Source organism: Dipodomys spectabilis, unplaced genomic scaffold (genome assembly GCF_019054845.1).
Source record: "Dipodomys spectabilis isolate Male_0828 unplaced genomic scaffold, ASM1905484v1 ptg000083l, whole genome shotgun sequence".
In the NCBI taxonomy this organism is placed as follows: domain Eukaryota; kingdom Metazoa; phylum Chordata; class Mammalia; order Rodentia; family Heteromyidae; genus Dipodomys; species Dipodomys spectabilis.
The window spans coordinates 3,172,739-3,200,050 of record NW_024870760.1 but is presented as its reverse complement, the minus strand read 5'-3'; the positions used below and the strand labels follow the sequence as shown (position 1 = coordinate 3,200,050).

Below are 27,312 nucleotides of genomic sequence, written 5' to 3'. Positions count from 1 at the left end.
AAGTAGAGCTGTGACTTAAGTAGTAGATCACTAGCCTAGAACACAAAAGATAAGGGACAGTGCCAAAGCCATGAGTTCAAATCCCAGTACTAGCAGCACAAGAAAACTGACATACTATACTATATTTACATGCATACATATATACATATGTATATATGTATATATAAATGAGAGTATATACATATATTTTGTGTGTGTGTGTCGGTCGTGGGGCTTGAATTCAGGGCCTGGGCACTGTCCTGTGTTCTTCAGCTCAATGCACGCACTTTACCTCTTGAGCCACAGTGCCACTTCTGGTTTTCTGTTGGTTTATTGGAGATAAGAGTCTCATGGACTTTTACTGCCTTGTTGGCTTTGAACCTCGATCCTCAGATCTCAGCCTCCTGAGTAGCTAAGATTACAGGCATGACCCACCAGCGCCCAACTTTAAATGCAGTTTAACCCCCACAACCGACAAAAAAATCCCCCCCAAACTGATCATTTTTTATAGCAATTTTTTACTGTGATTAAGTGATTACATAAATTTGACAGTATTGTGGGATAGTGCTACTTAGTTAAAGTCACAAACACATTCTAACCTTCATAGGGCAAATTGTCTTTACTGTGGTCTATAAAGTTTATGAGTTGTATGAGCTTTGACAATACAGTTATTTCTTCCACATTGGGTGATATGTACATTTCTTTCCTTTTGCTTAGTGTAAGCTGTTCCCTCTTTCCTGCTCATTCTCTCCCTCCCATCGCTGCCATTGAGTTGCTTAGTTCGAAAAACTGATAATTTTTTTTATTGTGAAAATACCATACAGAGGGGTTACAATTAGATGGGCAAAATAATGAGCATATTTTTTTTTTTATTGTGAAAATACTGTACAGAGGGGTTACAATTACATGGGCAAGATAATGAGTACATTTCTTATCAAGAATTGTAGCCTCCTCCTTTGTTTCCCCTTCCCATCCCTTCCCAGCCTCCCCCTGCCCCCCCAATCCTTCCCCCCCCCACACCAAAGTTGTAAAGTTCGTTTTCAACATGACAACGTGTACTTCTCATTGTTGCAATGGGTATAATGATTATATTTCTTATCAAGCATTTTTGCCGCCTCCTTTGTTTCCCCTTCCCATCCCTTCCCATCCCTTCCCATCCCATCCCTTCCCATCCCCTCCTATCTCCCTCCTCCTCTCCCGCCTCCCCCCCCCCCCCCCCCCGCCGCCAAAGTTGTAAAGTTCATTTATCGACATAATGTCTTGTACATCTCATTGTTGCAATAGGTCCACCTGTATCCGTATTTAAACAAGTTGTTTTTCCCTTCCCCTCCACAAAATACACCAACATCAAATACAGTGAAAACAGGGCTATACACATGGGGAGGGACATACAAAGCAACAAAGAAATCATCTTATAAACATGTTAGAAACAATCACAAGAAAGAAAAAAACATTTGAATCCTTATCTTGGGGTTCATTTCGCCTAACATCAACTTGTCTGATCATTTCTGCTTGTCTCAGATATATACTAGTAATTTCAAATAAGGGAAACCATGGGACCTATGTTTCTTTGGGCCTGGCTTACTACAAGTCTTTCCATTTCCTAACAAATGGGGCAATGTCATTCTTTCTGATGGAGGCATAGAATTCCATTGTGTATATATACCACATTTTCTTGATCCATTCATCTACTGAGGGGCATCTGGGTTGGTTCCATATCTTAGCTATGGTGAATAATGCTGCAATAAACATAGTTGTGCTGGTAGCTTTAGTATGGTCTTGTTTATGATCATTTGGGTAAATGCTCAAAAGTGGGATTGGTGGGTCATAGGGGAGCTCTATGTGGAGTCTTTTGAGGACCCTCCATACTACTTTCCAAAGTGGTTGAACAAGTTTACACTCCCACCAACAATGCAGTAAGGTCCACATCCCCTCCAGCATCTGTTGTTATTAGAGTTCTTGATTTATAGCCATTCTAACTGGGGTGAGGTGGTATCTCAATGTTGTTTTGATTTGCATTTCTTTTATGGCTAGGGAGGTTGAGCATTTTTTCATGTGTCTATTGGCCATTCTTCTTTCCTCTTCAGAGAAGTTTCTCTTTAAGTCTTTAGCCCACTTATTTATTGGGCAGTTGTTTCTTTGAGGATTTGTTGGGGGAAAACTGATAATTTTTAAAATAAGCAATTGGAAATAATTCTTTGCAAAGTATAAGAGGTAGAATATCATCTGTAAATACTGGATCAGTGAATAATAAAACTACTAAGAAACAAAAAAAAGAGGTAGAATATTTAATTTGCATTAAGCTGGAGTCTTCCTAATAAAATCAGTGGGCAAAAAGGCCAGTGGTTAGAGCAGTGGTTCTCAGATCTGGAACACGTGGATTACCTGAGAAGTATGTGGTTGCCAATCTTCTCCTAGGGGTGCCAGGCAGGAAGCTGGCTCCTTCCATAGTCAAAAACTAAGCTCTACTTCTGGCAGAGGTGCTTCTGGTGTACAGTCAGCCTTGGATTGCATTTTCTTGCTTTGTTGCTCCATATATAGCCATTATTTATTTAGAGCTTGAAATGATACAAGAACCACTGTTGTATGGTCTTATTACAGACCAGGAGACTAAAGTCAAAGAAGTTAAGTTTGTTCTTAAGTGCTTCTAAGAGGGAGAATTGGAATTAAGATTTAGATCCACTTTATGCCCAATCTAGTTCTGTCTACTTTATCAGGCAGATTTTGTTTTATGTATAGTTGCTCTGTCATAAGTGTAGGTGCTATATCCCTTTTAGTGGATTTATCTGCGCTTATTGGTTGTGTAGCTTTGAACAAATTTCTTTCTTTTTTTTTCTTTTTGGTTGTTTGTGGGGACTGAACTCTGTGCCTAGGTGCTGTCCCTTAGCTTGTCAGCTCAAGGCTAGCGCTCTACCATTTGAGCCACCACTTCCAGCTTTTTCTGCTTATGTGGTACTGAAGAATTGATTGCGGGCCTTATACATGTGAGGCAAGCAATCTACCACTGAGCCACCTTCCCAGCCCTGAACAAATTTCTTAGCCTCCCTGTGCTTCAGTTTCTTAATCAGAACGAGTTAGCGTAAGTGCTATGTCTACTTGGTAAAATTACTGTGAGGACTGTAATGATATATGTTAAGCATGTCACAGCCACTGTAAGTGTTAGCTGCTACTTCTATTAGATAATACTGCTTTAAGGCCCTGAATCATGAAATATTTTTAAATGGATAATAAAATATGCATTTTCTAGCCATGTGCTAGTAGCTCACCCCTGTAATCTAGCTTCTCAGGAGGCTAGGATCTGGGGATCACAGTTCCTGCCAGACCAATCAGGAAAGTCATTGAGACTCTGGTCTTCAATTAACCCCCAAAAAAGTTGAAAGGTGGAGCTGTGACTCAAAGTGATAGAGCACTAGTGTTGAGCAAAGAAGCGCAGGGACAGCACTCAAGCCCAGAGTTCAAGCCCCTCGACTGACCCCCTCGCCCCCCCCCAAAAAAAGGAAAGAAACAGAATCTCTCAGTATGTATCTGCCACAGTGGCAGATGACAAATTAACAATATGGATTTTTTTTTTCTTTTTGGTGGTCACGGGGCTTGAACTCTGGGCTGGGCCTGGGCGCTCTCCCTCAGATCTTCAGCTCAAGGCGAGCACTCTACTGCTTGAGCCACAGCCACTTCCAGTTTTCTGGTGGTTAATTGGAGATAAAGAGGCTCACGGACTTTCTTGCCTGGGCTGGCTTTGAACTGCAATCCTCTGCTCTCAGCCTCCTGAGTCGCTAGGATTACAGGTATGAGCCACCAGTGCCTGGCCCATATTTATATTTTGTATAAAGGCTTTCATGCACAACTCATTAGTATTTTGCAACTTGCCTGTTTAACCCTAATTCCCATAGCTACCTCATTTTGTATAACAGCATACCAACATTTTGTTAAGCTGACAGTTTGCAAGGCAGTATTCTAAGCTGTGTGTGTGTGTGTGTGTGTGTGTGTGTGTGTGTGTGTGTGTGTGTGTGTGTGTGTGTGTGTGTGTGTGTGTGTGTGTGTGTGTGTGTGTGTTATTACTTTATCCTTGCCAAGAGTCTTAGGAGCTACTAGATACAGTGAGGAGTTGACGCTATAGAGTTGACTGGCCTAGAGGGATTGATGTGATCACGTAACACATGTTACTGGAGCTGAGATAGGAATCTATCTGACTTCAGACATGGCCCTGTTAACCTTTTCCTTGTAGATACATTATACTGCTTCCATTTTTCACTAAATTATTGTCATTGTTGAAAGCTCTTTTTGAAATCTCACCTGGAGAATTTGGCTCTTACTAAACATGCTCACCTGTTTACATTTATTACGATTTCTGATATATTTGGATTCATTTCCATCATGTTTTATCTTAGTTCTCCCCACCCCCTTCTCTTGCCTCCTTAGAAAAACCCCTGTGGCAATGGCATGCATTCCTGCACAGAAGCATTCAGCTGACATAGCAAAGCTGGCATCTGTCTGTAGGAGCTGCTCTCTTCAATTTGTCCTGGCCCCCAGTAGCCAGTTGATTGCATCTGTCTGATTCAAGGGCAGGGTCTAGATAAAATTTCTTCAGATAACCTGATTATCAGATTTGAAATAATTTGAGCTGATTTGTTTTGATGCTAGCACCACTTGAACCATACTTCCACTTCGGGCTTTTTCCTATTTAATTGGATGTAAGAGTCTCACTTTCTGTCCTGGCTGGCTCTGAACCATAATCCTCAGATTTTACCCCTGTGAGAGGCTGGTATTACATGTGTGAGCCTTAGGTGCCAGGGGCTTTAGTTGATGTTTGATGGATTTTTCTACATTGAGACAAACTTAGGAGTCCCCTGATGTAGTTAAAAATTGTGAAGTGCAACATTGATTTCTAAGTGAGCTATCTACTTAGAAGGGCCATGGTTTCCTCATTTAGAGAAATATACCACAATTTTAGCTTTTCTTTTAATGAAAAGGTAACTGCTTTTACTATTTCGATAACATCAAAGAAGCAATGCTAAATTTTCTTTTTTCTCTTCTTTAAATAATTTTTCATGCTTTCCCACATCTTTTCCATGTGTTCTATAAGAAAGTTTTTGCTGTACATGCCTCTATGCCTTTCTGCCATCAGTGGTTGGATTTAGGCTTATGCTTTCCCAATTTCCTTATGTACTGGTTCTCTTAGTCTATGTTTCTCAGGGTTTGTAGTTGATGAGGTTGACTGGCATACAAAGGCCTTGAGATTATTTTAGTTTTTGCTGTGTACATGATGGCTTCTTTGGGTTGAGTCATCTGTGGAGTTAGGAAACTCATTTGCCTGAAGGAGCAGACTTCCTGGGAAGGCGGACCTTTAGAGTTGCAGGCAGTCGTTAATTAAACCTGTGATTGAAAAGCAGTTCATCAGGTTTCATGTTGGCCTTATGCTAAGAGTAAGCATTTAGACCGCCAGCTGTTTTTTCTAGTAGATTTTCTTTCATTAGCTATAATCAAGAAAAAAGCTGGATTAGTATTTTGGGGTTTAATCAGGTTAAAATAAATAGAATGTAGCTTTTTACTTTTTATAATTATCATCTTTTAAACATGGTTGTATTATTTACCTTTTCAGTGCCGTGCTTTTCAAAATGGAAATAATAATTTATGCCTTATGAACCTTAATGAATGGTTTCTAATCAAGTGCTTTAAGCAAATTAGATGAAAGTCACTTCCATTCATCATATGATAGTAAAAATGTGTTAAATAAGTAGTTTGAGAACTTTCTGTGGAAATGACTAACAGTCATGGACGATGATGTAATGGCTCCTTTTTGTTATTTTTATGACACGGACCATGTTTGTTCTCCTGTCTCTTCTTATCTCACTTGTGGAATTTTTCTTTTTCACTACCAAGGACCTCTACCACTTGGGCCAAGCCTTCAGCCGTTTTTTGCTTCAGTTATTTTTGGGCTAGCCTCAACTGTGATCTTCCTATTTATCCTTCTCATGTAGCTGAGATGACATATGCATACCACTACAAGCTTTTTATTAGTTGAGTGAGGGGTTTCAATCAATAAAAATGACTACATCTGGCTCACCTGGGAATTCTTTCCTCCCTCCCTCCCTCCTTTATCCTTCCTTCCTTCCTTCCTTCCTTCCTTCCTTCCTTCCTTCCTTCCTTCCTTCCTTCCTTCCTTCCTTCCTTCCTCCCTTCCTTCCTCCTTCCCTCCCTCCCTCTTCCCCTCTCTCTTTCTCTCTTTCACTTTCTTTCTTTCTTTCTTTCTTTCTTTCTTTCTTTCTTTCTTTCTTTCTTTCTTTCTTTCTTTCTTTCTTTCTTTCTTTCTTTCTTTCTTTCTTTCTTTCTTTCTTTCTCCTTCCTTCCTTCCTCTCTCTTTCTTCCTTCCTTCCTTCCTTCCTTCCTTTCTTTCTTTCTTTCCTTCTTTCCTTCTTTCCTTCTTTGTCCTGGGGTTTGAACTCAGGGCCTGGGCACTGCCCCTGAGCTTCCTTTGCTCAAGGCTAGCACTTGAGCCACAGTACCACTTCTGGCTTTTTCTAAGGTACTGATGAATCAAAACTGGGGCTTCATGTATGCTAGGCAAGCACTCTACCACAGAGCCACATTCCCAGCCCTCACCTGAGAACTCTTTATGTTTTTCCTTCATTATTTACCCTGGAAACTCAGTGAAGTATTTATTTACTTTAGTAGTTCAGCGTACATTTATAGCATCACTGCCATGTTCAGGGTAATGTACTGTGAGCAGAAGATAGGTCTGCCCTTGAGGGTGAACAGATGAATGATCTGGAAATAATGAAAGTGAACTCTGTCTCCTCAGAGAATGTCATTTCCTTTCTCTGTCTTCTACAGGTCTATTCTGTTTTGTTTTTTAATCATCTTACATTTACATAGCGCCATCTTACATTTACATAAGACCTTTCACATCAACTGTTTCAGTTGATACAAGACTTGGTTGCTTTGTCTTATAGTACTATCACAGTTGAAGTTTTAAAGTATCTTTTAGGCCCTACTACCTTGTCTTTATTTAAGTCTCTAGACTATGAAATGTGCCCTAGATTTCTAAGCTTTTCCCTTTTTGGTAGCCCTGTTCTTTCTGTAACCTGTCCACACGCTCATCAGACTACAGCTACATCTCACATGTATCTTTTACAATTAAAATTAGATACAGTTAGCATTCTACTTCTTTAGTCACACTGGATATATTTCAAGAGGTCAAAGGCCAGTCATGCCTAATGGGTACATCATTAGGCAGCATAAATATAGAACATGTTACTGTATAGCTATAGCTAAGAGTAAAATATAAAGCATACTATTGATACAATTCTATAGCCCAGAATAGAATATACAGCATTTTATCTACATTTACTCATTCAACTGGCCTATCCTCATCAAATATGTACTTTAAACCTGGCTTTAGACATACTATACTGTGGTCTTAGCCCTTTTCCATTTCCTGTCTTAAGTTTTCTTTTCCAATATCTTAGATTTCACTTCTTTTGTAAGATACCATATCATTCTGTACCACTGAATCCAGGACTCTATGAGATAGTTGTCAATGAGGACTGAGATTTGTATATAATGTTTATTAGTGTGGGTTTTTTTTGCATTTTTCTTGGCATACAATTTTCATATCATGCAATTTTCCCATTTAAAGAGTATAGTTCATTGTTTTAATCTATTCACAGAGGTGTGTAAATATAACCACACTTGATTCTTGAACATTTTCTTCATTTCCAGGAGGATTCTGTACTATTGGCAGATATTAACCATGTCCCCCCAGTACTACAGGTTTTAGGCAACCAATAATTTCCTTTCTATGTTTACAGACTTGCCAGTTTAGACATTTCATATAAGTAGAATTAAGCAATAAATGGTCCCCTGCCACTGGCTTTTTTCACTTAGCTAGAGCTTTCCTAGGATTTGTCTGTATTTAGCATGTATCAGTACTTCATTTTTTTATAGCTCAATAATATTGCATTGTATTCTCATCACTTGATAGATTTGGACCATTACTGTATTTTATAGCCTTGGTTTTAATAAAATTATTAATATAAAGAGCTTAGAAGAGCCAGGTGCCTGTGGCTCACGCCTGTAATCCTAGCTACTAAGGAGTCTGAGATCTGAGTATCACGGTTCAAAGCTAGCCTAGGCAGGAAAGTTTGTGAGACTTTTATCTCCAATAAACCACCAGAAAACCAGAAGTGGCACTGTCCCTCAAGTGGTAGAATGCTAGCCTTTAGCTGAAGAGCTGAGGGATAGCACCCAGGTCCAGAGTTCAAGCCCCACAAACTAACTCAAAAGGACTAGGTCAGTGGCATTGTGCTTGCTTAGCATGCATTGAAGTCCTGTGTTCCATACCTAACCCCACACACAAAAAATAAATAAGAGCCCAGAAAGTTACCATGTACAAACAAGTTTAGGTTTTAATTAAATTTTGCTGAAGAAGTGAAGACTTCATTTATTTTCTAATCCTTCATTTTCTTAGCAAGCTTAATGAAATAACCAAGTTCATGCTGTTAAAAAAATAAACAGTGATAGTAAGGCAAACTCTTGCCCATGCCCATGCTCAGACTTGGAACAGAATGAGAGTATGGGGGGGGGACAGATGTACTTTCAGAGGAGTACTGTGGCTGGATTATGCATAGAGATCTTCCTGGAACCTTTATCTTGATGTGGAGGCCTTAGAAACACTGGTAAATAAGATGAATTAGGCCTTTTGGAAAGCTCCTTAATGATAGCTCTTCCTAAGAAATTATGGAAGCCTCAATGTTTTCATTGTTATTAAATACATATAACACCTTTTTAATGATTTCAAGTGTACAGTTCAATAGCATTAGTTCCACCTACAGTGTTTTACAACCATCACCATTACTTGTTTCCCAAACTTCATATCCCAGATGGAAACTCTGTACCCAGTAAGCCCTAACCACACCCCTTCCCTCCCCACTACTTCTCTTTGAATTGCCTTATTCTGGATATTTTGTAGAAGTAGATTTCTATACTTTTTTTTCTGACATCTTGCATATAGTATGTTTTTAAGGCTCATCAAAGTGGCATAATTTAGTTATGTTTAACACAGTATGTAGCCCCAGTGTGTGTGTGTGTGTGTGTGTGTGTGTGTGTGTGTGTGTGTGTGTGTGTGTGTGTGTGTGTGTGTGTGTGTGTGTGTGTGTGTGTGTGTGTGTGTGTGTGTTGGTACTGGGTCTTAAGCTCAGGCCTCACACTTTTGCTTGTCTTTTGCTCTGAAGGCTGGGTCTTGAGCCACAGCCTCACTTCCAACTCTTTTGGTGGTTAATTGTACTCGTGTCATTGACTTTTCTGTCCCAGCTTGTTTCCAACCTTAATCCTTAAATCTCAGCCTCCTGAATAGCTAGGATAACCCAAACATTTTTAAATTGGCTCCATTACTATTATATATTTGAGTACATTGTTTTCCCTCTTGGTGGTAGAAAATTTCTATCTTGTTCATATTCTTGTTTAGATTTTACTGTCTAATGAGATTTTTCCTTTCTCTTTCAAAGTCTCTAAGACCTGATTTTTATTTTTTATTTTTGTTAGCCATGGGACTTGAACTCAGGGCTTGGGCCCTGTCCATAAAAATTTTGCTCAGGCCAGGGCTTTACCCCTTTCAGCCACGGATCTACTTCCTGTTTTCATCTTTAATTGAAGGAGAACCAGTTTCAAATTTGAATGTTCCTTCAATACAGGCCAGGCAAGTTCCTAGGATAACAGACTTTTCAGAAGCAGATGGTTGTTGTCATTTTTCTCCTACTAAAGCACAATTTGTTGTGACAGGTGTTTTCCTAATGCCTAATGAAGTAGAGCATTTACTCAACATATTTATAAGGTATACCTAGATCGTTGGTGAAATACATATTTAAATCTTTTGCCCATTTTTATTGGACTATATATCTTACTGAGTTCTCAGTTTTATATAATATATACTTTTGACTAGTACATGACTTGCCTTTTCATTTTATCATGTTCTTTTGAAGAAAATAGTTTTAATGGTGTTTTTGGGTGAGATTGAACCCAGCACATATTTGAGCACACCTCAATCCTTTTGCTTTTTTTTCCTCAATTTGAAACACTTCATTATTTTTTTCATTATAATCTTTATGTAGTACAAAGGAATTGTCATGTAACAAAGCAGTTTATGAATACAATATATCTTGATCATTGTCACCCCTTTCAACATTCTCACCCATCCTTTCCCTCCATACCCCTCCCCTCACTCTTCTTAATTTCGTGCGATATACTTTGGGTTCTTATCTGTATTTTTCCCCTCTTCTCCTTGTTATTCATCTAAGTCTTTCCCCTTGACCCCACCCCACCCTTTTCTAGTACCTACTTCATGGTATTTCATTTTGATGAACTCTAATTTTGGCTTTTAAGGAATTATACTATTTGAGATCTCCTTGAATCTACCATACTTCAGTTAATACATTTGTATACACTTGCATACCACCCAATGTATTTACTTATGAGTTTGTGAGCTAAGTCTAGCTTCCACTTGTAAGGGAAAAGATGGATTCTTCATTTCTCTAGGCCTGACTTACTTCACTGACTGATCATAATTTTTTCCAAGTCTTTCCATTTCCTTATAAATGGTACAATATAATTCTTTGTAATGGATGAATAAAATTCCATTATGTATATATGTCACATTAGTGTCGCAGGCTTTTGCAATGGACTGTATGGCTGTTTTCAGAAACTGTGTGTATCCTAAGTAATTTTCATTTCTATACAAGTTTCTAAATCAGTTTGTCAGTTTCTCCAAAAAGGATTTTGATGGGGATTACTCTTGACTTTAAATCCATTTGGAAAGAGTTGTAACTTTTAGTCTTTCAATTCATGAATTTGGCACGTCTCCATTTTCTCAGCACAATAGTTTCAGTCATGTTTTACAGTTTTCAGTGTTGGAATCCACTATGGTGAGTTATATTTTCCAGGAAATCTGCCCATTCTCCTGAAGCTGTCAGTTTCTTCATAAATACTGCTTTAGTTGCAGCTCACAAACTTTGCTCTTTTAATGCTTTATTGTCATGAAGTATTTTAAAATTTCCAAGAGTTGTTTATGAGACTGACATGCTGCCTACTACATTAAAGAGTTAGAGCAAATATTATCTAGTTATGGGTTAATGTTTTTGGACTTGGGAATGTTCTAGATTGCTTGTTAACCGATTCTGATTTTATTTTATTATCAGGAAATATACTTTGATATTCCATTTTAAAATGTATTGGATCTATAGCCAGGCACTAGTGGCTCAGGCCTATAATCCTAGCTACACGGGAGGCTAAAATCTGAGAATTTTCAAAGCCAGCCTGGGTAGGAAAGTCCTTGAGACTCTTATCTCCAGTTAACCACCAGAAAACTGGAAGTGTTGCTGTGGCTCAAGTGATAGAGTGCTAGCCTTGAGCTGAAGAGCTGAGGGACAGTGCCCAGGCCAAGTTTAAGCCCCATGACCCACCCCCCCTTCCCTCCCAAAAAAGAAAAAGTGCTGGATCTGTTTTCATGACACAGGAATTTTCTTGTAAGCATCTCATCCTCAATTGAAGAGAATGTTTGATTTTCCTGCAGTTTGGGTATAGTGAATAGTTACATAGCTCATTGTGAAAGTCAGATAGCCATCAGGAAAGAGCAGGATGGGAAGAGCTCAGCCCATGGTGGGTAAGAATGCTTCTCAGGGGAAGTAACACTGGGCTGGCATTTAAAGGCTGGGTAAAGGTTAATTGTCTGACAAAAATTCTGGGGAAAAGAGCTTTGAACAGAGGGTGATGTGAATAAAGAAAGGACCAATTTGAAAGTGGGTGAAGTGAGCTACACAGGGGAGCTGAGAGACTTAGGATGACATGTGAGTGAATTTAGGCTATATTCACATAGTCCACAATAAGTGACGTCAGTAAGGGAGTAACCTTGTCACTTAAAGCAGCAGAACTGAGAGTATAGCTCCATGATAAGAGTATGGGAAGCACCAGGTCCTGGGTTTGATTTTCAATACTATACCAAACAAAAAGAGGGAGAGGGGAAGAAAGAAAAAAGAAAAGAGGCACTGGTGACTTTACGTCTGTAATCCTAGCTACTCAGAAGGCCAAGATCCAGAGGATCATGGTTTGAAGCCATCAAGGGCAGAAAAGTTTTAAGAGCCCCATCTCCAAAATAACCAGCAAAATAAGAGCTGCTGGCATGGTTCAAGAGGTAGAACATCAGCTAAATAAGAATAAGGTCCCAAGATCAAATTCTGGTACTGGGGAAAAAAAGCAACAGAGCATTGTCTCATTTTAGGAGAAGTTTATTTTGTTTTTCGTTTCCCCTGAGAAAGTACCCATTTTGAGAATATAATTTGTCAAACTAAAATGATAAAATAATTGCTTTATTCCTTTCAGTTACTTTGACCCCTTGTCTTTCCATTGCCTTTGATTTTCTCTTTCTACTTTCTTCCCCCACCCCCACTATTTAAATATGTATTTAAAACTATGTGATCATGTAAAATAAAAACAACTGCTTCTTCCTGTCTCATCTCAAGCTGCTATATTTTCCCATCTCCCTTTTGTTGTAAGTTTTGTTTACTGAGTTCTGGCACCATTTAATCTTATTATCTTGATTAAGTTTTTGGTGGTATTGGATTGAATTCACAGCCTCACACTTGCTAGGTAAGCACCACATCACTTAAAGTCAAGCTTCCAGTTTCCTCTTGGTAGAAATTTGTCATGTGCATGTTTCTCTTACTCACTCAGATGTCCTTGCTGCAGTCCTCAGTGACCTTGACACAAAAGCAAGTGGGTGTGTTCTAGACTTCCTCTTACCTCTGACCACATTAGAGCACATGACTGCACCTTCCTTCTTGGAATAGTTTCTCTTTGCTTTTGGTGATACCACAGTCTTCTGATGTCATTCATCCCTCCCTCTTACACTGGTATTCCTGTTCCTTTCTAATCTAGTCTTTGATTTTTTTATCCTCTTGTTAATGACTAAATGTTTACTTCTTCTCCCTTGTATTCTCTTCGTAGACTGTCTCATATGCTCTCATGACTTTACTGATTATATAACAAAGAATCCTACTTTTGACACAATTTATGCTCTCTTGTATAGTCCATATAGCTTCCTATATAATAAATGTACAGTCTAGTATTGTATTTCCCACAGGTGTCTGAACTTACCATCCTTCTCTTTCTAACCCCTTTTGTCTAGTATCTTCATTCATGAATGCCACCACTATCTCTATAGTACAAGACTCCTCTCTATACTTAATATACTACAAAGTCCTCTCCACCTTACCTCCTAATGATTCTATCTCTTTATACCCATTGTTATACCTTAGCTCAATGAAACATCATCCTTGGTTTGGATTATACTGTAAGTCTCCTATCTTATCTTCCAGCACCCCCTGTACTCCTTTTCTTTTTTACAACTGATAATCAATTTGTTAGCAGAGGTGGCTCTAGCATCTGCCATGGAGACTGGTTCAATACTGAGGGAAGTCATCTCCTTAATAATTTCAAAAGGATCATGAGAGTCAATGAGTTGCTTCTGAATCGTCATCTGGAAAGATTCCATGTATTAAAACCTCCACCACCGTGTACCTTTTCTTTTTGTGTTTGTGATTATTGTCAGAATCTTGTAGTCATCTGAACCAGTCTGTGCTCTTTGAGATTCTTTTCCTTTAGATCTCCCATCAAATCATCACACCCTTCAGGGATCTTACCTTGAGTCTGCTGGGTAATTCTAGTTTCATGAATTGCTGCGTCCAGTTTTCATGTGTACTTAAAAATCAGGAGGCAGCATGACTTCCTGAACAATTTTGTCCCACCAAAGAGCAAGCTACAATAAGGCAAGAACAGGAGTAGATGGACCAGACTCTCTACCTGTTGCTGCATCTTTCTCCAGGAAAAGAAGTCACTCCAGCCCATTTTCAGCATCTGTGTGTGTGTGTGTGTGTGTGTGTCAGAGAGCGAGAGAGCGAGAGAGAGAGAGAGAGAGAGAGAGAGAGACTGACACAGAGACAGAGAGACAGACAGAGATAGAGAGTCAGAGAGACAGACATAGACAGAGAGACACAGAGACACAGAGGGGTGAGGTATGTACTGGGATTTAATCCTCAGTTCTCAGCTTTCTGAGTAGCTAGGATTATAGATCAACACCACTCTTATCTGCTAAGTGATAGTTCCTGTGTGTTTTTGAAATTAAGAGACTTCATTAATCTTTCAGAGTAGTTTTCAATTACAAAACAGTTTGAAAGTAGAGTTACCACAGTCTTCTTTTCTCCCTCACTTTTGATGATGATGACGATGACGACGATAATGAGGATGATGAGGATGAGGCTTGAACTCAGGGCCTTGTGTTCTCACTTAGCTTTTCACTCAAGGCTGGTATTCTGCCACTTTTCATTTCTGGTTTTCTGCCCAGATCTCATCCTCCTGATTAGATAGGACTACAGGTGTGAGCCACCAGCACCTGGCCCACAATTAATGTTTTGTCTTAGTATATTTATTGCCACTAATTAGCCAATATTGATATGTTGTTATTGACTGAAGTCTATAGAATAGTAGGGTTCACTTTTTGTGTTGTAAATGATTAATTTTCACACATATCTAGTGGCATATGTCCAGCATTACTGTATCCTATAGAAATACTACATGATAATACCCCTGCCTTGAAACTCTCTGTTCTACCTATCTATCCCTTAGTCTCCTGAATCCCTGGCAACCACTTCTTTGTCTGCATAGTGTTGCCTTTCCCAGAATGCCGTATAATTAGAAGCATATAGTATATTGCTTTTCATGTTGTCTTTCAGTAAAAGGCATCTATAGTTCAAAGACTTGGAAGCTCTGGAGTTTGGGGTTGTTTTTTACCTTATCCTCTGACTCCTCTTCATTGTCGAATGGAGTCCAGGGCTTTGCTAGGCAAGCATTCTACCACTGAGCTATTCCCTCAGTCCCAACTCATTTCTCTTTATCTCTGGATAATATTCCATTATCTGGAGGAATTCATCCGTTTGTCTACTAGAGCACATCTTGACTAATTCCAAGTTTGAACAATTATGAAGACATTTGCAGATTTTTGTGTGGACATGTTTTTACTTTGAGTAAATACTGAAGAGCATAACAGCTGGGTCATATGGTAAGAATATGTTTAACTTTGTAAGAAACCACCGCCCTGCCTTCCGTAATGGTTGGAACATTTTGCACTTCTAGCATCATTGAGTATGAGTTGATGCTACAGGCTTTTAGCTTCTTGGGAGGTTGAGGAGGGAGGATCACTTGAGCCTATCACTTCAGCACCACCCTAGGCAGGCAACATAGCAAGATTTATCTCAAAACAAAACAATATTTTCCTTACTCTGTATCCTTGCTGACATTTGGTGGTGTCAGCTTTTGGAGTAACCATTCTAGTAAGGGGGTGTGTTGGTATCTCATTGTTCTAATTTGCACTTACTTATTAACATGTGATGTATAGCTTCTTCCTGTATGCTCATTTGCCATCTATGTATCTTCTTTGATAAGTATAATGCTCACATAATTTGTTATCTTATAATTGTTTTCATGTTGTTTTAAGAGTTCTTTATGTATCTAGGGTCCTTTATCAGATAGATGTTCTACAAATATTTTTCCCAGTCAGTGGTTTATCATTTCCTCCACCTAAAAAGTACCTTTCACAAAGCTGAAGTTTCTAATTTTAATAAGGTCTAGCTTTATTTTTATCTTTGGCAGATTGTGCTTTTGATATTGTGTCTGAAAAGCCAGGGTCACCTAGTCTACTATGTTTTCCTCTAGAAGTTTCATAGTTTGTAACTTATGTTTAAGTATGTGATCCCTTTTGAGTTAATTTTTGTGAAAGGTTTCAGATCTGTGTCTATACCTGGGTTTTCCAATAGTTGTAGCCCATTTGACAAGTCTATGTCTCTTCTCCATTGTATTACCTTTGCACCTTTGTTAAAAATCAGCTGACAGTGTTTATGTGGCTTTTTATGGGCCTTCTGTTCATTCTTTTGCCAGTACCACACTCTGCCTTTTAAAATAAAAATCAGGTCAGACTGTCCCACTTTCCTAAATACTCAGAGGCTCATATTGCTTTCATTTGATGAACAACTCAGGTCCATAGAAATCCTTTCTGAGAACCTATTATGACTGTGGTGCCCTCACACTTTTGCCTTGTCTTATCCCTCCCTCTAGACATGGTTTTCATGTCTTTTCTAACCTATGGGCCTCTAACCTCCCAGTCACCTCTCTTTACAACTGTTTTTCCACCTCTCCTCCTGGTTATCTCCTGCTCCTACTTCTGTTTCGGGTTTCAGTATAGAGTTGACTCTTAGTGGAGGCTTTCCTGATCCCAGGCTGTGTTAGAGCCTCCTAGAATGTACTCCAATGACACCTTTCTCTTATATTACAATGTTTAGCACTGTTATACTGTTTCCCCAAAGACAGGAGCTCTGGAAGGCCAGGATCTTGTATGTTATCTTCATTACTGTGCCTTGCACATTTTGCTCTATTGACTGGCTAATGTTTGTTTGTTTTTTTTTTTGCTAGTTGTGGGGCCTGAACTCTGGGCCTGGGTGTTGTTCCTCAGCTCTTCAGCTCAAGGCTAGCGCTCTACCACTTGAGCTATAGCACCATTTCCAGCTTTTTCTGCTTATGTGGTGCTGAGGAATCAAACCCAGGGCCTCATGCATGCAAGGCAAGCACTCTACCACTGAGCCACCTTCCCAGCCCCTAGACTGGCTAATTTTAAAGAAATCATGAATGATGAACATTAATAAGCTTATCCAATGGAAAAACACATTTTTTTGTGTGTGGTACTAGGGTTTGAACTCAGGGTCTTATGCTTGCTAGGCAGACACTCTTACCACCTAAGCTACACCCTGAAAGTGTGGTTTTTTTTTTTTGTTTTTTTTTTTTAGTTATTTTTCCAACAAAGTCTTGTATTGTTCCTGGACAGACTTGAACTGCAATCTTTCTATTTACACTTCCTGTTAGAATGGCAACTACGTATTATCACATACAGCTTTTATTAGGTTGAGATGGAATCTCATAATAATAATAATTATTATTATTATTATTGTCAGTTGTGGGGCTTGAACTCTGGGCCTGGGTGCTGTCCCTCAGCTCCAGCTCAAGGCTAGTGCACTAGCACTTGAGCCACAGCACCACTTCCAGTTTTCTGAGTGGTTTATTGGAGATAAGAGTCTCATGGACTTTCCTGCCCGGGCTAGGTTAAACCTCAATCCTCAGATCTCAGCCTCTTGAGTAGCCACCGGCGCCCGGCTTAATCTTTAGTTTTTGCCTGGGCTGGCCTTGAACTGCAGTCTTCCCAATCTCTGCCTCCCAAGTAGCTAATATTAATAGTCATAAGCTACCACATCTAGCTAAAGTATTAAAAAAAAAACCAAGATTTACTAGATATGAGATTACAGTAATTAATATTCAGAGATCACAGCAAAATATGAGAGGTCTTTTGTAATATTTTTGGGAGCAAGATCGAGATCAGTCTTTATAAAGATGGTTTGTAGCTTGGCACTCATGCCTGTAGTCCTAGCTCGCAGGAGGCTGCCATCTCAAACATCATTGTTTGAAACAAGCCCTGCAGAAAACTCTGAGTTGTAGAGTGTCAGCAGAGCAACCAAGCCAAGAAAAATTGAGGACTGAGTTCAAATCTTGGAACTAGCCAAAAATTAAAATAATAAAAGTTAGGTAGTAATAGGTTGTAATCCTAGTCAGCATGAGAATAGCATCCCTAGATTTCTGAAGTGCTTCTTAGGCCTGACCTGCTCAACATTCAGATGGACTTTCTGCAGACTCAGAAAGCACATCCAGTGTGGCTAGTGCTATACATCTGGGAGTGATGCATTAGATGCCATCTAATGATTAAGATAAACAGGATAAAATGACTTTGAAGTAAATGTACAACCAGTCACTAGTCCTGAAAAATGTCATTCACAATGTAAAAGTGAAAGATATGTAACTGTTGTATGGTGTAGGTGACTTGGCCACTGTAAATGACTGTAAACCCAAAGTTTACAACAACCCAAAGTTGCAACTTAATAAGTGTTCTCAAAACCCAAATACTGAATTTAATGTATGACACAGGAAGGTATTCATCTGGTGTGTTCTCTGCAGATCATACTATGAGTAGGATTTATTCTGGATGACACATTTTAGACCAGTGTTGACAAACTAGGGGGTGTTCAGGTGTGCAGATCAGTGATAGAGTAGAATTATGCATGTGGAATTGCATGATTAAGCCAAGAAGTCATCCTAGCCTCTCCTGTTTCTATTTTCATTTCTGTTTGGATCTCCCACTCCATCTCCATCTCCCTCTTTCTCTCTCTTGAATTGAGATTTGAACTCAGGGCCTCATGCTTGCTAGGCAACTACTGCTCTACCCCTGCCCCACTCCTTTTTTTTGGGGGGGGGTCCAGTTGTGGGGCCTGAACTCTGAGCCTGGGCGCTGTCCCTTAGCTCTTTAGCTCATGGCTAGCGCTCTACCACTTGAGCCACAGCGCCACTTCCGGCTTTTTTCTTTTTGCTTATATGGTGCTGAGGAATCAAACCCAGGGCCTCTGGCATGCAAGGCAAGCGCTCTACCACTGAGCCACCTTCCCAGCCCATCCCACTCCTTTTTTGCTTTACTTTTCAGGTAGGATATAGTAACATTTTGCAGAGGGCCAACCTCAGACCACCATTCTTCTGCAATCTCCCATATAGCTGGAGTGACAGGTGCAAAACACCATGCCTGGCTTGTTTGCTGAGATGGAATCTGGCTAAAATTTTCCCAGGCTGACCTTGAACTGATATCTTCTCTATCTCTGCTTCCCAAGTCGCTGGGATTATAGGCATAAGCCACCACAGTCATCTGACATTCAGTTTTCTTAATTATTAACTTTCTAACTTAAAAGTAATTTATTGATTTTCTTTCATGTTCAGTTCTCCTTTCCTCCTTTCACTCCTCTATTGAGACAGGCTGGCCCTGTGATCAGGTGACCCTTCTGTCTCAGCTCAGCTGCCCAAGTAGCTAAGGTTACAGTTAGGCACAGAGAATAGCATCTGCTTCACAGGATTGTTGACATGTAAAGTAAAACATCTTCCTAATGAAATGTTACTCAGTTATAAGGAGATTTTATTTATTGAGTTGGCAATAGGCCCTGAAGAATTGAAGGCATTTTGTTTTCAGTTTTGCCTTTTTAACGTTTAGGCTGGCTAAGAGGGGTTTTGGACTTAGAGGCATGATGGCATGGTAGTAGTCGTTCTTGGATGTCAACTAAATAGCCAGGCCCTGTGCTTTTCCACCTTGACATAGGTCATCTCCATTAATCAGATTTGGCTTTTGTGCTTTTGCTGTTTGCTAGTGTCCAACAAAGATTTCAAAGCACCTACTCTGTCCTTGACCTAAAGAAGTTTACCTTCTAGCAAAGGATACAAATAGGGACTCAAATGTTTTAGAAAGTGAAAGGCAGAAGGTAGAGTGCTGGATGAAGGGAGGAACGTGGTAATAGGAAGGCTTCACGAGGTATTTATTATCTTTAAATAGGTATACAAAGGGGTTTCAGTTCAACATAGTTTATGAGTACAATGCATCTTGACCAGTTTCATGCCTTTCATCATTGTACCCCCTTGTTAGGCTGTAAAACCATAGTGTTCAAAGGTGTTTCACTTGTTCCACTTAATTTTAAAACATTACAGTGTGATTCTTGTTCACTAATGAATAGCAGACATTCCGTAAACGTCCCTGGAGATCAAGGACCAGTAGGACCAGACTGAAGGATGAATTTCCAGGTGTTTTGAGACACTGCTGACTCCAATGAAAGTTTTAGGTCTCAGAAAGGTTAGGTCTCTTACGTTTTCTTAATACTTCCACATGTTTTTGCCAGTGAGCTTCTAAAACTAGCCTAAGTAGCTATCTATGGAATTTGACATATTCATGTTTTAGTAGTTTTTCTCAAAAAAAATTCAACAAAAGCTGGATACTGGTGGCTCATACCTATAATACTAGCTACTCAAGAGGATGAGATACTCTAAGAATCCTGGTTTGAAGCCAGCTGGGGCAGGAAAGTTCCAATTCTCTTATCTTCAATTAATCTGCAAAAAAACTGGATGTGGAGATGTGACTCAATTGGGAGAACACTAGCCTTCAGCGAAAAAAAAAACAAGCAAGGTTCTGAGTCTAAGCATAAATAAATAAATAAATAAAGACAGCATCTGAAGAATTAGGTAATGCTTCTTTGGCAAAAGGTTCAAACTTCTCTCTGTCCCATAAACAGGAAGAAAGGAAAAACAAAGGGAAAAAATGCCTGGTCTACTATGCCCTGCCTTATTATGCCTGTATTTCTTTTTTTAATTTTTTAATTTTAATTTTAGTATAAAGGTGATGTATATAGGGGTTGCAATTAGATAAGTCAGGTAAAGAGCACATTTTGCTTTGGACAGTGTTACCCCTTTCCTTGCTGTCCCCCAGTTTTTCTCTCCTGTCCCCACTCACAAGTTGCATAGTTATTTTCAATATAGTGTGTAGCGAGTATCACTGCTGCATTTGTTCACCCTTTGTCCCTCCATATTTGTGCCCCTCCCCTTTACCTTCCCAAAGTTAGATAAATGAACAAGACAGAAAGAAAAGAAAACAAAAACAGCAACCAGGGAAAAACTTCTTGTTTTCATTCCCTGCAACTTGTTTCAATAAATACTATTTTATATGATCAAATGCACATAGACATTGCACCTTTATGTTCCTCTTCTAAGAGGATCCTCCTTTGGTCTCACTGTGTATGAATGCCTAAAGTCCTATATATTTTATCATGTTCCAGTGTATTTTGGATCTAGCTTCCACAAATGAGAGATGTGTCATTTGTCTCTCTGAGCTTGGCTTACCTCATTTAACACAATTTGTTCTAGCTCCTTTCATTTCCCTGCAAATGACATAATACTATTCTTTCTAATGGTTGTGTAAAATTCCATTGTGTATAGTTACCACCCTTTTTGGATTCACTTATCTATTCTACTCCTTTTTGCAGTAATTTTGAAGTTTTGAGTGGACACTTGTGCATAGGGATAAACAGGGACCCACTTTTAGTTTTCTGCATATGGACGCTCAATTTTTCAAACACCAGTTATTGAAGAGGCTTTTTCCCCCCTATATGCCTTTTATGCCTTCATTTCTACAAGGTTGGGTTAATTTTGCCAGATTGAAAGACCTGAGTAGGCTAAAAAAAAAAAAGACTGACTTGCTTATCCTTGGGCTAACTCTCCTTGGCCAAGACTGAGGTACTGTTCAGCTGGACCACACTGTGATGCTCAGTTGGGATGACAAAGATTGAAGTGTCTGCCTTCTTGTTCATAAGTTCCATATTGAACTTCAAGCATATACATCTGAGTGGAATGAATTTATACTTGGCTAGCTTATTACTAATTCCCTACTGTTTATGAAATAATTTTAATAAGATAACTTTCAGAAGGATTGTGACTTAAGAGTTTACTTTTATGGGGAATTAGGATATATACATACATAATTAGCCATGATCCTAGGTAAAAAAATGTATCTAAGGGTTACCTATTACCACATGGAACTACTTCTCTCTCCCTCTCCCCCAGTATTTTTCAAGCCTGTATTGGGGCTTTTTTTGCTCAAGACTTATGTTCTACTACTTGAACTTGGTGGTTAATAGGAGATAAGAGTCTTGTAGACTTTCGTGCCTGGGCTGGCTTTGAACCAAAGTCCTTAGATTTCAGCATCTTTAGTGTCTAGGATTACAGATGTGAACTTCTAGCACCTGGCTTAGATTACTCTTTTGTGTAGACACAAATAAACACCTGTGTCCAATAAAGCAATTGAACTGAGAGTTATAAAAAAAAATTCCATTTTAAGCAGACAGTAACATTATAGTTGTGTGGAATTCTATCATTTTGATGCTCAGAAGTAGCTACTTTATTAACAGATTTATAGGTGAATACTATATGCTAAGAGCTCAGGGAGATGTTATTTGCAATAGGATACAGATCAGGGACTCATGTCCTGTGCTTAGGGTTGTCTGTGAGCCTGGAAAGTGCTTAGTTACTATTTCTCCCCTCCAAGACAAGTTAAGCATTTCTTCAGTGGTGACTCTGAATGACAAGCCATGGTATTAGCACACCAGTAGAGCTCATAGGTCTTTTCAGTTAAATTATAATTGTTGCAGATAGCTCAAATATATGTATCACTACTACATAATTAGTTGTAATTCCCAACAGAGCATGTTATTTAATGTGCTTATAAAGCATATATTGCTGTATTATAATTTTATAAGTATATGCTAGTATACTTTTTTATATCATGTTCTAAGCACCTAAAGGTACTATTATAAGGCAAGATTCTTAGGTTTCATCAGAATACTAAATAGGTCATTGTCCAATAAAAGGCAATAAACCTCTGGTTTGTAACATTTCAGTGAAGGAAAGTAAGAGTAGGCTCTTTCTTTCTTTTACTCTCCCACTGCCTAGTAGAAAAAATAAAATTGAAGGCCAGTTTTCTTATTATATAAAGCAAGCTTAAGCCTCATGTAGGTGTTACTATATTAGTAAGACTTTGCATCTTCTTAACTCACAGTCTAATCTAGAGCATCAGATGATTTTATTAAGGTTTCTGGTGATAGCACCATGTGCAATCCTTACTTGCAAATCTATTATTCAGAACATCCTGGAAACCAAAAGTTTATTTTCCCTAAGTTTGGCATTCATCTCTTTTGGTGGCAAAGTCTAATGGTGTAATACTTTGTAAATAATCTTTCTACTGAATCAAGTGCGGATATATTTCACTGTAGGAATGTTAATTGTAAGTGACAGAGTAGTTTCTTGATCCCATTGGGAGAAATATGAGAGATATGGGATGTTTAAACATGTTAAATTCTTAACTCATGAAGAAAATTGCCCTCAAAGGTTTGTAGAGTTAATAATACGACCAAAAGTGATGGTAGCCTTGATAACAGTAGTATAATTCTCTTTGTAGTTAGTTTGTCATTTAAAAAAGAAGTCCCTGAATTCAGTAGAACATGCTTAAGTGGAGACTGCCTATATTCACACATAGGTCAAATGGTTTTGCTTGGTAATTTAGTGTGTGTGTGTGAGAGAGAGAGAGAGAGAGAGACAGAGAGACAGAGAGACACAGAGAGAGAGACAGAGAGAGACAGAGACAGAGACAGAGAGAGAGAGTGTTGGTCCTGGGGCTTGAAATCAGAGCTGTCTGAGCTTTTTTTTTTTTGCTCTAGGCTAGTGCTCTACCACTTGAGTCACAGCTCCAATTCAGGCTTTTGATGATTAATTGGAAATACAAGTTTCATGGACTTTTCTGATTTCAGCCTCCTGGGTAGCCAAGACTATAGGCATGAGCACCAGCATACAGCAGTAATCTAGTTTTTAAGATAAAAATCTGTAAGTTTTCTGAGAAACAGTTATGCTCAATATTTCACTTTATATCTGCAATAAGAAACTGCAAAGTTGATGTAAATCATCCTATCTAATTATGAGATTTATCATCTATTGTGAGTTAGCACTGTATAGGTATGTGTTCCATGATGAACAAAATAGACAAGACTCCAGGCATTATGGAACTTGAATTTTAGTGGAGGGGATAACCAACAAGCATTAATGTTTAAGATGCTTATTATTTATTCATGTGGAAGTGTTAAGTAACAGTATGATATACAAGTCTGCACCCCAGAGACAAATACTGTCTAGAAATGTAAGGTCAGAATACCAGGATATATATTTATAGCATTGATAATCATGTACAGGAACACTCGGTAGAAGTAGAATGTGTGGGCTGAGAACTCGATTATTTCAGCAATTGTAGACTGATCATCAGACAAAGGGGTGGTGCGGAGGAAACCTGGACCTTCAGGAGTATTGAGAACAGGTCTGCTGTTCAGGTGCTGTCAAGCACCATTTAGGATAAGGATGTGGGAAGACTGTGACTTTGTGGTTTCACTGAATTCAGAAGATTAAAAGTGGTGGCTCAAGCCTGTAATGCTAGCTACTCAGGAGGCTGAGATCTGAGGATTGTAGTTGGAATCAGGTCCAAGCAGGATAATTGGGGATAAAACTCTTTATCTCTAATTAACCAACAAAAAGCCATAAGTAGAATGGTGGCTCAAGTGATAGAGTGCCAGCCTTGAGGGAGAATGTTCAGGGATAGTGTCCAGGCCCTGAATTCAAGCACAAATAATGGCACAAAACTAAAAACTAAAAAAAAAGAAGAAGAAGAAGAAGAAGGAATGGGCATATTGATTTGGAGTAGTGTTGCTGGGGAAGCAGCACAGGAGGGTGTAAGGGAGTGAGTGTAGAGTGGGGCTGGGTTTTGACAGGAACAGACTCTCTTCCACTGTAAGAGGAAGGAAGGCCCGTAAGTGGAGATGCCCCTCAGATTGTACACTTGAAGGCAGATGATGAGTGTTTTTTCTAATGACTTATGTTGAGCTGAAAAGGGTGTGGGAGGCCTGAAACAAGAAGATATAAAATGACCTTCGTGAAGACTGGTTGAATAAAGGAAAAAAGCAAAGCTTGCCCAGCAGCCCTTGGGTCCTAGCTACGTTTGGAGGCTATTAGTGGTGCTGGCATTATCTGTGGTTTTATGGTTTATCTTTCTTTTTGTAATTTCTACAGCGTTAAAGGAGGAGTAGGGCTATGAGTAGTTACTGAGTCCCCAAGCATACAGAATTTTCAGTAGAGTGTGACTTTTAATTGAGAAGAATTACAAGGAAACCTCAACCTTAATTTTTTTCTTAATTTCTGAGAGTTTAATGGTATTAGCTATGATGCTCTGATTTTCAGTGACTGTTCTGAGATCAATTTAGTAAGCTTTATTGAGTACACATCTCATTGTGGGCTCTCCTCTGATTGAAATAAAAGTTAAAATCGCTGCCCTAAGTGTGGGAGAATGATTGGTGCTAGGAATACCATATAGTTATGCCAGGGAAGCACTTAAAGTGGACCTTCTCTAGGCTGCCTGCCAGAAGAAGGGACCCAAAGTAGCCATTTGCCTTGGAACTTACATGGTCCACTGTTGGAAGGCATTACTTGAAACTAGTAGCCAGAGGTTCAGGTCCAATGAAAAAATGCTGTGTGTTTCAATGAGAAATATTTTTAATGTGGTTTTATTGTTTAATAGTTAGAAGTTAAGAATTTTAAAGCATGTTATGTTCATATGAAGTACCAATGTTGAAAAAACATTATTTTACTTGCTATGATAGATATCGGATTTGATGGCTTTTATTGAATGCCTGAGTGTTTTTAAGGGACATTAAATATGCTGGTCTTGACACTGTTGTGCTTAACTCACCGAAAACACCCCCTCCCCGTTTTTGATAGTGTATAATTTACTTTTTTATTTTGCTGGTCCTATATTCAGGGCCTGGGCACTCTCCTTGAGCTTCTTTTGTTCCAGGCTAGCATTCTATGACTTGAGCCACAGCACCACGTCCAGCCTTTTCTGAGCAATTTAGTAGAGAGAAGAGTTTTGTGGACTTTTTTGCCGAAGCGGTTTCAAACTGTGATCCTCAGATCTCAGCCTCCTGAGTAGCTAGGAATACAGGCGTGAGGTACCAGCACCCAGTAGATGTACTTCTTTTTAACCACAGAGTTGGATAGTTAAAATGGAATAAATAAAATTAAATTTGTATGTATTCACTTTGTAAATACTGGAAATGAGTGAGTTAGGGGAAGGGAAGGGAGGGCAGATAACATTTGCTGAGTAAGCCAGGCACTAATGAGGTACTTTCATGCATGGTGAATGTATTTAGTTGTTGTTTATTTTGGTTTTTCTTGGTACTGTGGTTTGAACTCAGGGCTCCTACTTACCAAGTAGGTTCTTTACCATTTGAGCCACAACTGTAGCCCTTGCACTTAGTTTTTACGTAATCTAAAGATCTTTGCTATCAATTTATAGATAATTTTTGCTGAGCCAGATGTCTAGTGGTAAAAATCAGGATTTAACTCTAAATGTTTGGCTTCATTGCCTCTGTTCTTAAAAATAGGAAGAAAGAAGTTATAAAATAAGAAAGGGTTTATAGATTTTTTTTTGGGGGGGGTGCAGAAAAGACAGAGGTAAAGTAGGATTTTCTGTACTGGCCAATGTCTAGAGCAGTTTGTAGATGTGTTATGTATTTGTTATGAAGAAACCTGCTGGCCAGAGTTTCTTAAATATATGCATAAGTTGAGAGTTGTCTCTCCTTAAATTTAATTCATTACATGTGATTGAAATAGAATAATTTAGACCTAGCTTAAATATACTAAATACTGGGCTTTTAATTAATCATGTTTAACTGGTCACGTCTACTAACAACCTCCTTTAATATTTTTAGGTTATTGAATCTTTGGGAATTATTATCTATAAAGCACTGGATTATGGTTTAAAGGAAAATGAAGAAAGGGAGCTTAGCCCTCCCCTGGAGCAGCTCATTGACAACATGGCCAACACAGTGGAAGCTGATGGCAGCAATGATGAGGGATATGGGGCTGCAGATGAAGGCCTGGAAGATGAAGATGAAAAAAGAAAGATCTCAGCTATCCGCTCTTACAAGGATGTCATGAAGGTAAAATTGTGCTTCATATAGTACTTGAATCTCTAAAGTTGTTATCTCTCTCTCTCTCTTTTTTTTTTTATTGGTCGTGGTGCTTGAACTTTGGGTTTGGGCGCTGTCCTCAGCTCTTCAGTTCAAGGCTAGCGCTCTACCACTTGAGCCACAGTGCCACTTCGAGTTTTCTGGTGGTTAATTGCATGCAGATAAGTATCACAGACTTTCCTTGGGCTGGCAGATCTCAGCCTCCTGAGCAGTTATGATTACAGGCGTGAGCCACCGGTGCCCAGCTTTTTTTTTTTTTTTTTTTAATAAACTTGGGCTTGAACTCAGGGCCTAAGCACGGGCCCTTAGCTTTTTCACTCTAGGTAGGCACTTTACCACTTGAGCCAAACAGGATTTTCAGTGATTAATTGAAGAATCACACATACTTTCCTGCCGAGTCTGGCTTTGATCCACAATCCTTAGATCTCAACCTCTTGAGTTGCTAAGATTACAGATGTGAGCTAACAGTGCCTGATGATTTCATTTTTAAAAATTTGATATTTTAGTTTTGAGAATTAGTTCCCAGACTTTTGGTACCCTGAATAGGACCTTTTATGACCCACTTTCAGGAATATTCTTTTCTTCTCTGCAGCCTAGATGGCATTGTGTCTTCTGCAAACTTCTACATTTCTTTCTTTAGAGTAAATAGTGACTGCATGCCAATTATTTACATGAAGACTTTGGATGCCAGTATCACAGCTGATTGTTTTGTTTTCTTGACCTACCTAGTAGGACCTATATAAATGAATCAAGTTCAGGGGCTAAGATTAAA

The 27,312-nt window shown here is 39.0% G+C and overlaps 1 protein-coding gene across 2 annotated transcripts in view; it reads left to right on the top strand.

The window, feature by feature from the left end:
• The window catches only part of Spire1 (spire type actin nucleation factor 1), a 158,448-nt gene that overhangs the window by 60,139 nt on the left and 70,997 nt on the right, over nt 1-27,312 (top strand). For both annotated transcript variants that reach the window (XM_042683667.1, XM_042683666.1), the window contains exon 3: nt 26,280-26,510. In XM_042683667.1, coding sequence (XP_042539601.1) covers nt 26,280-26,510 — 231 coding nt within the window. The remainder of the gene's footprint in view (nt 1-26,279; nt 26,511-27,312) is intronic.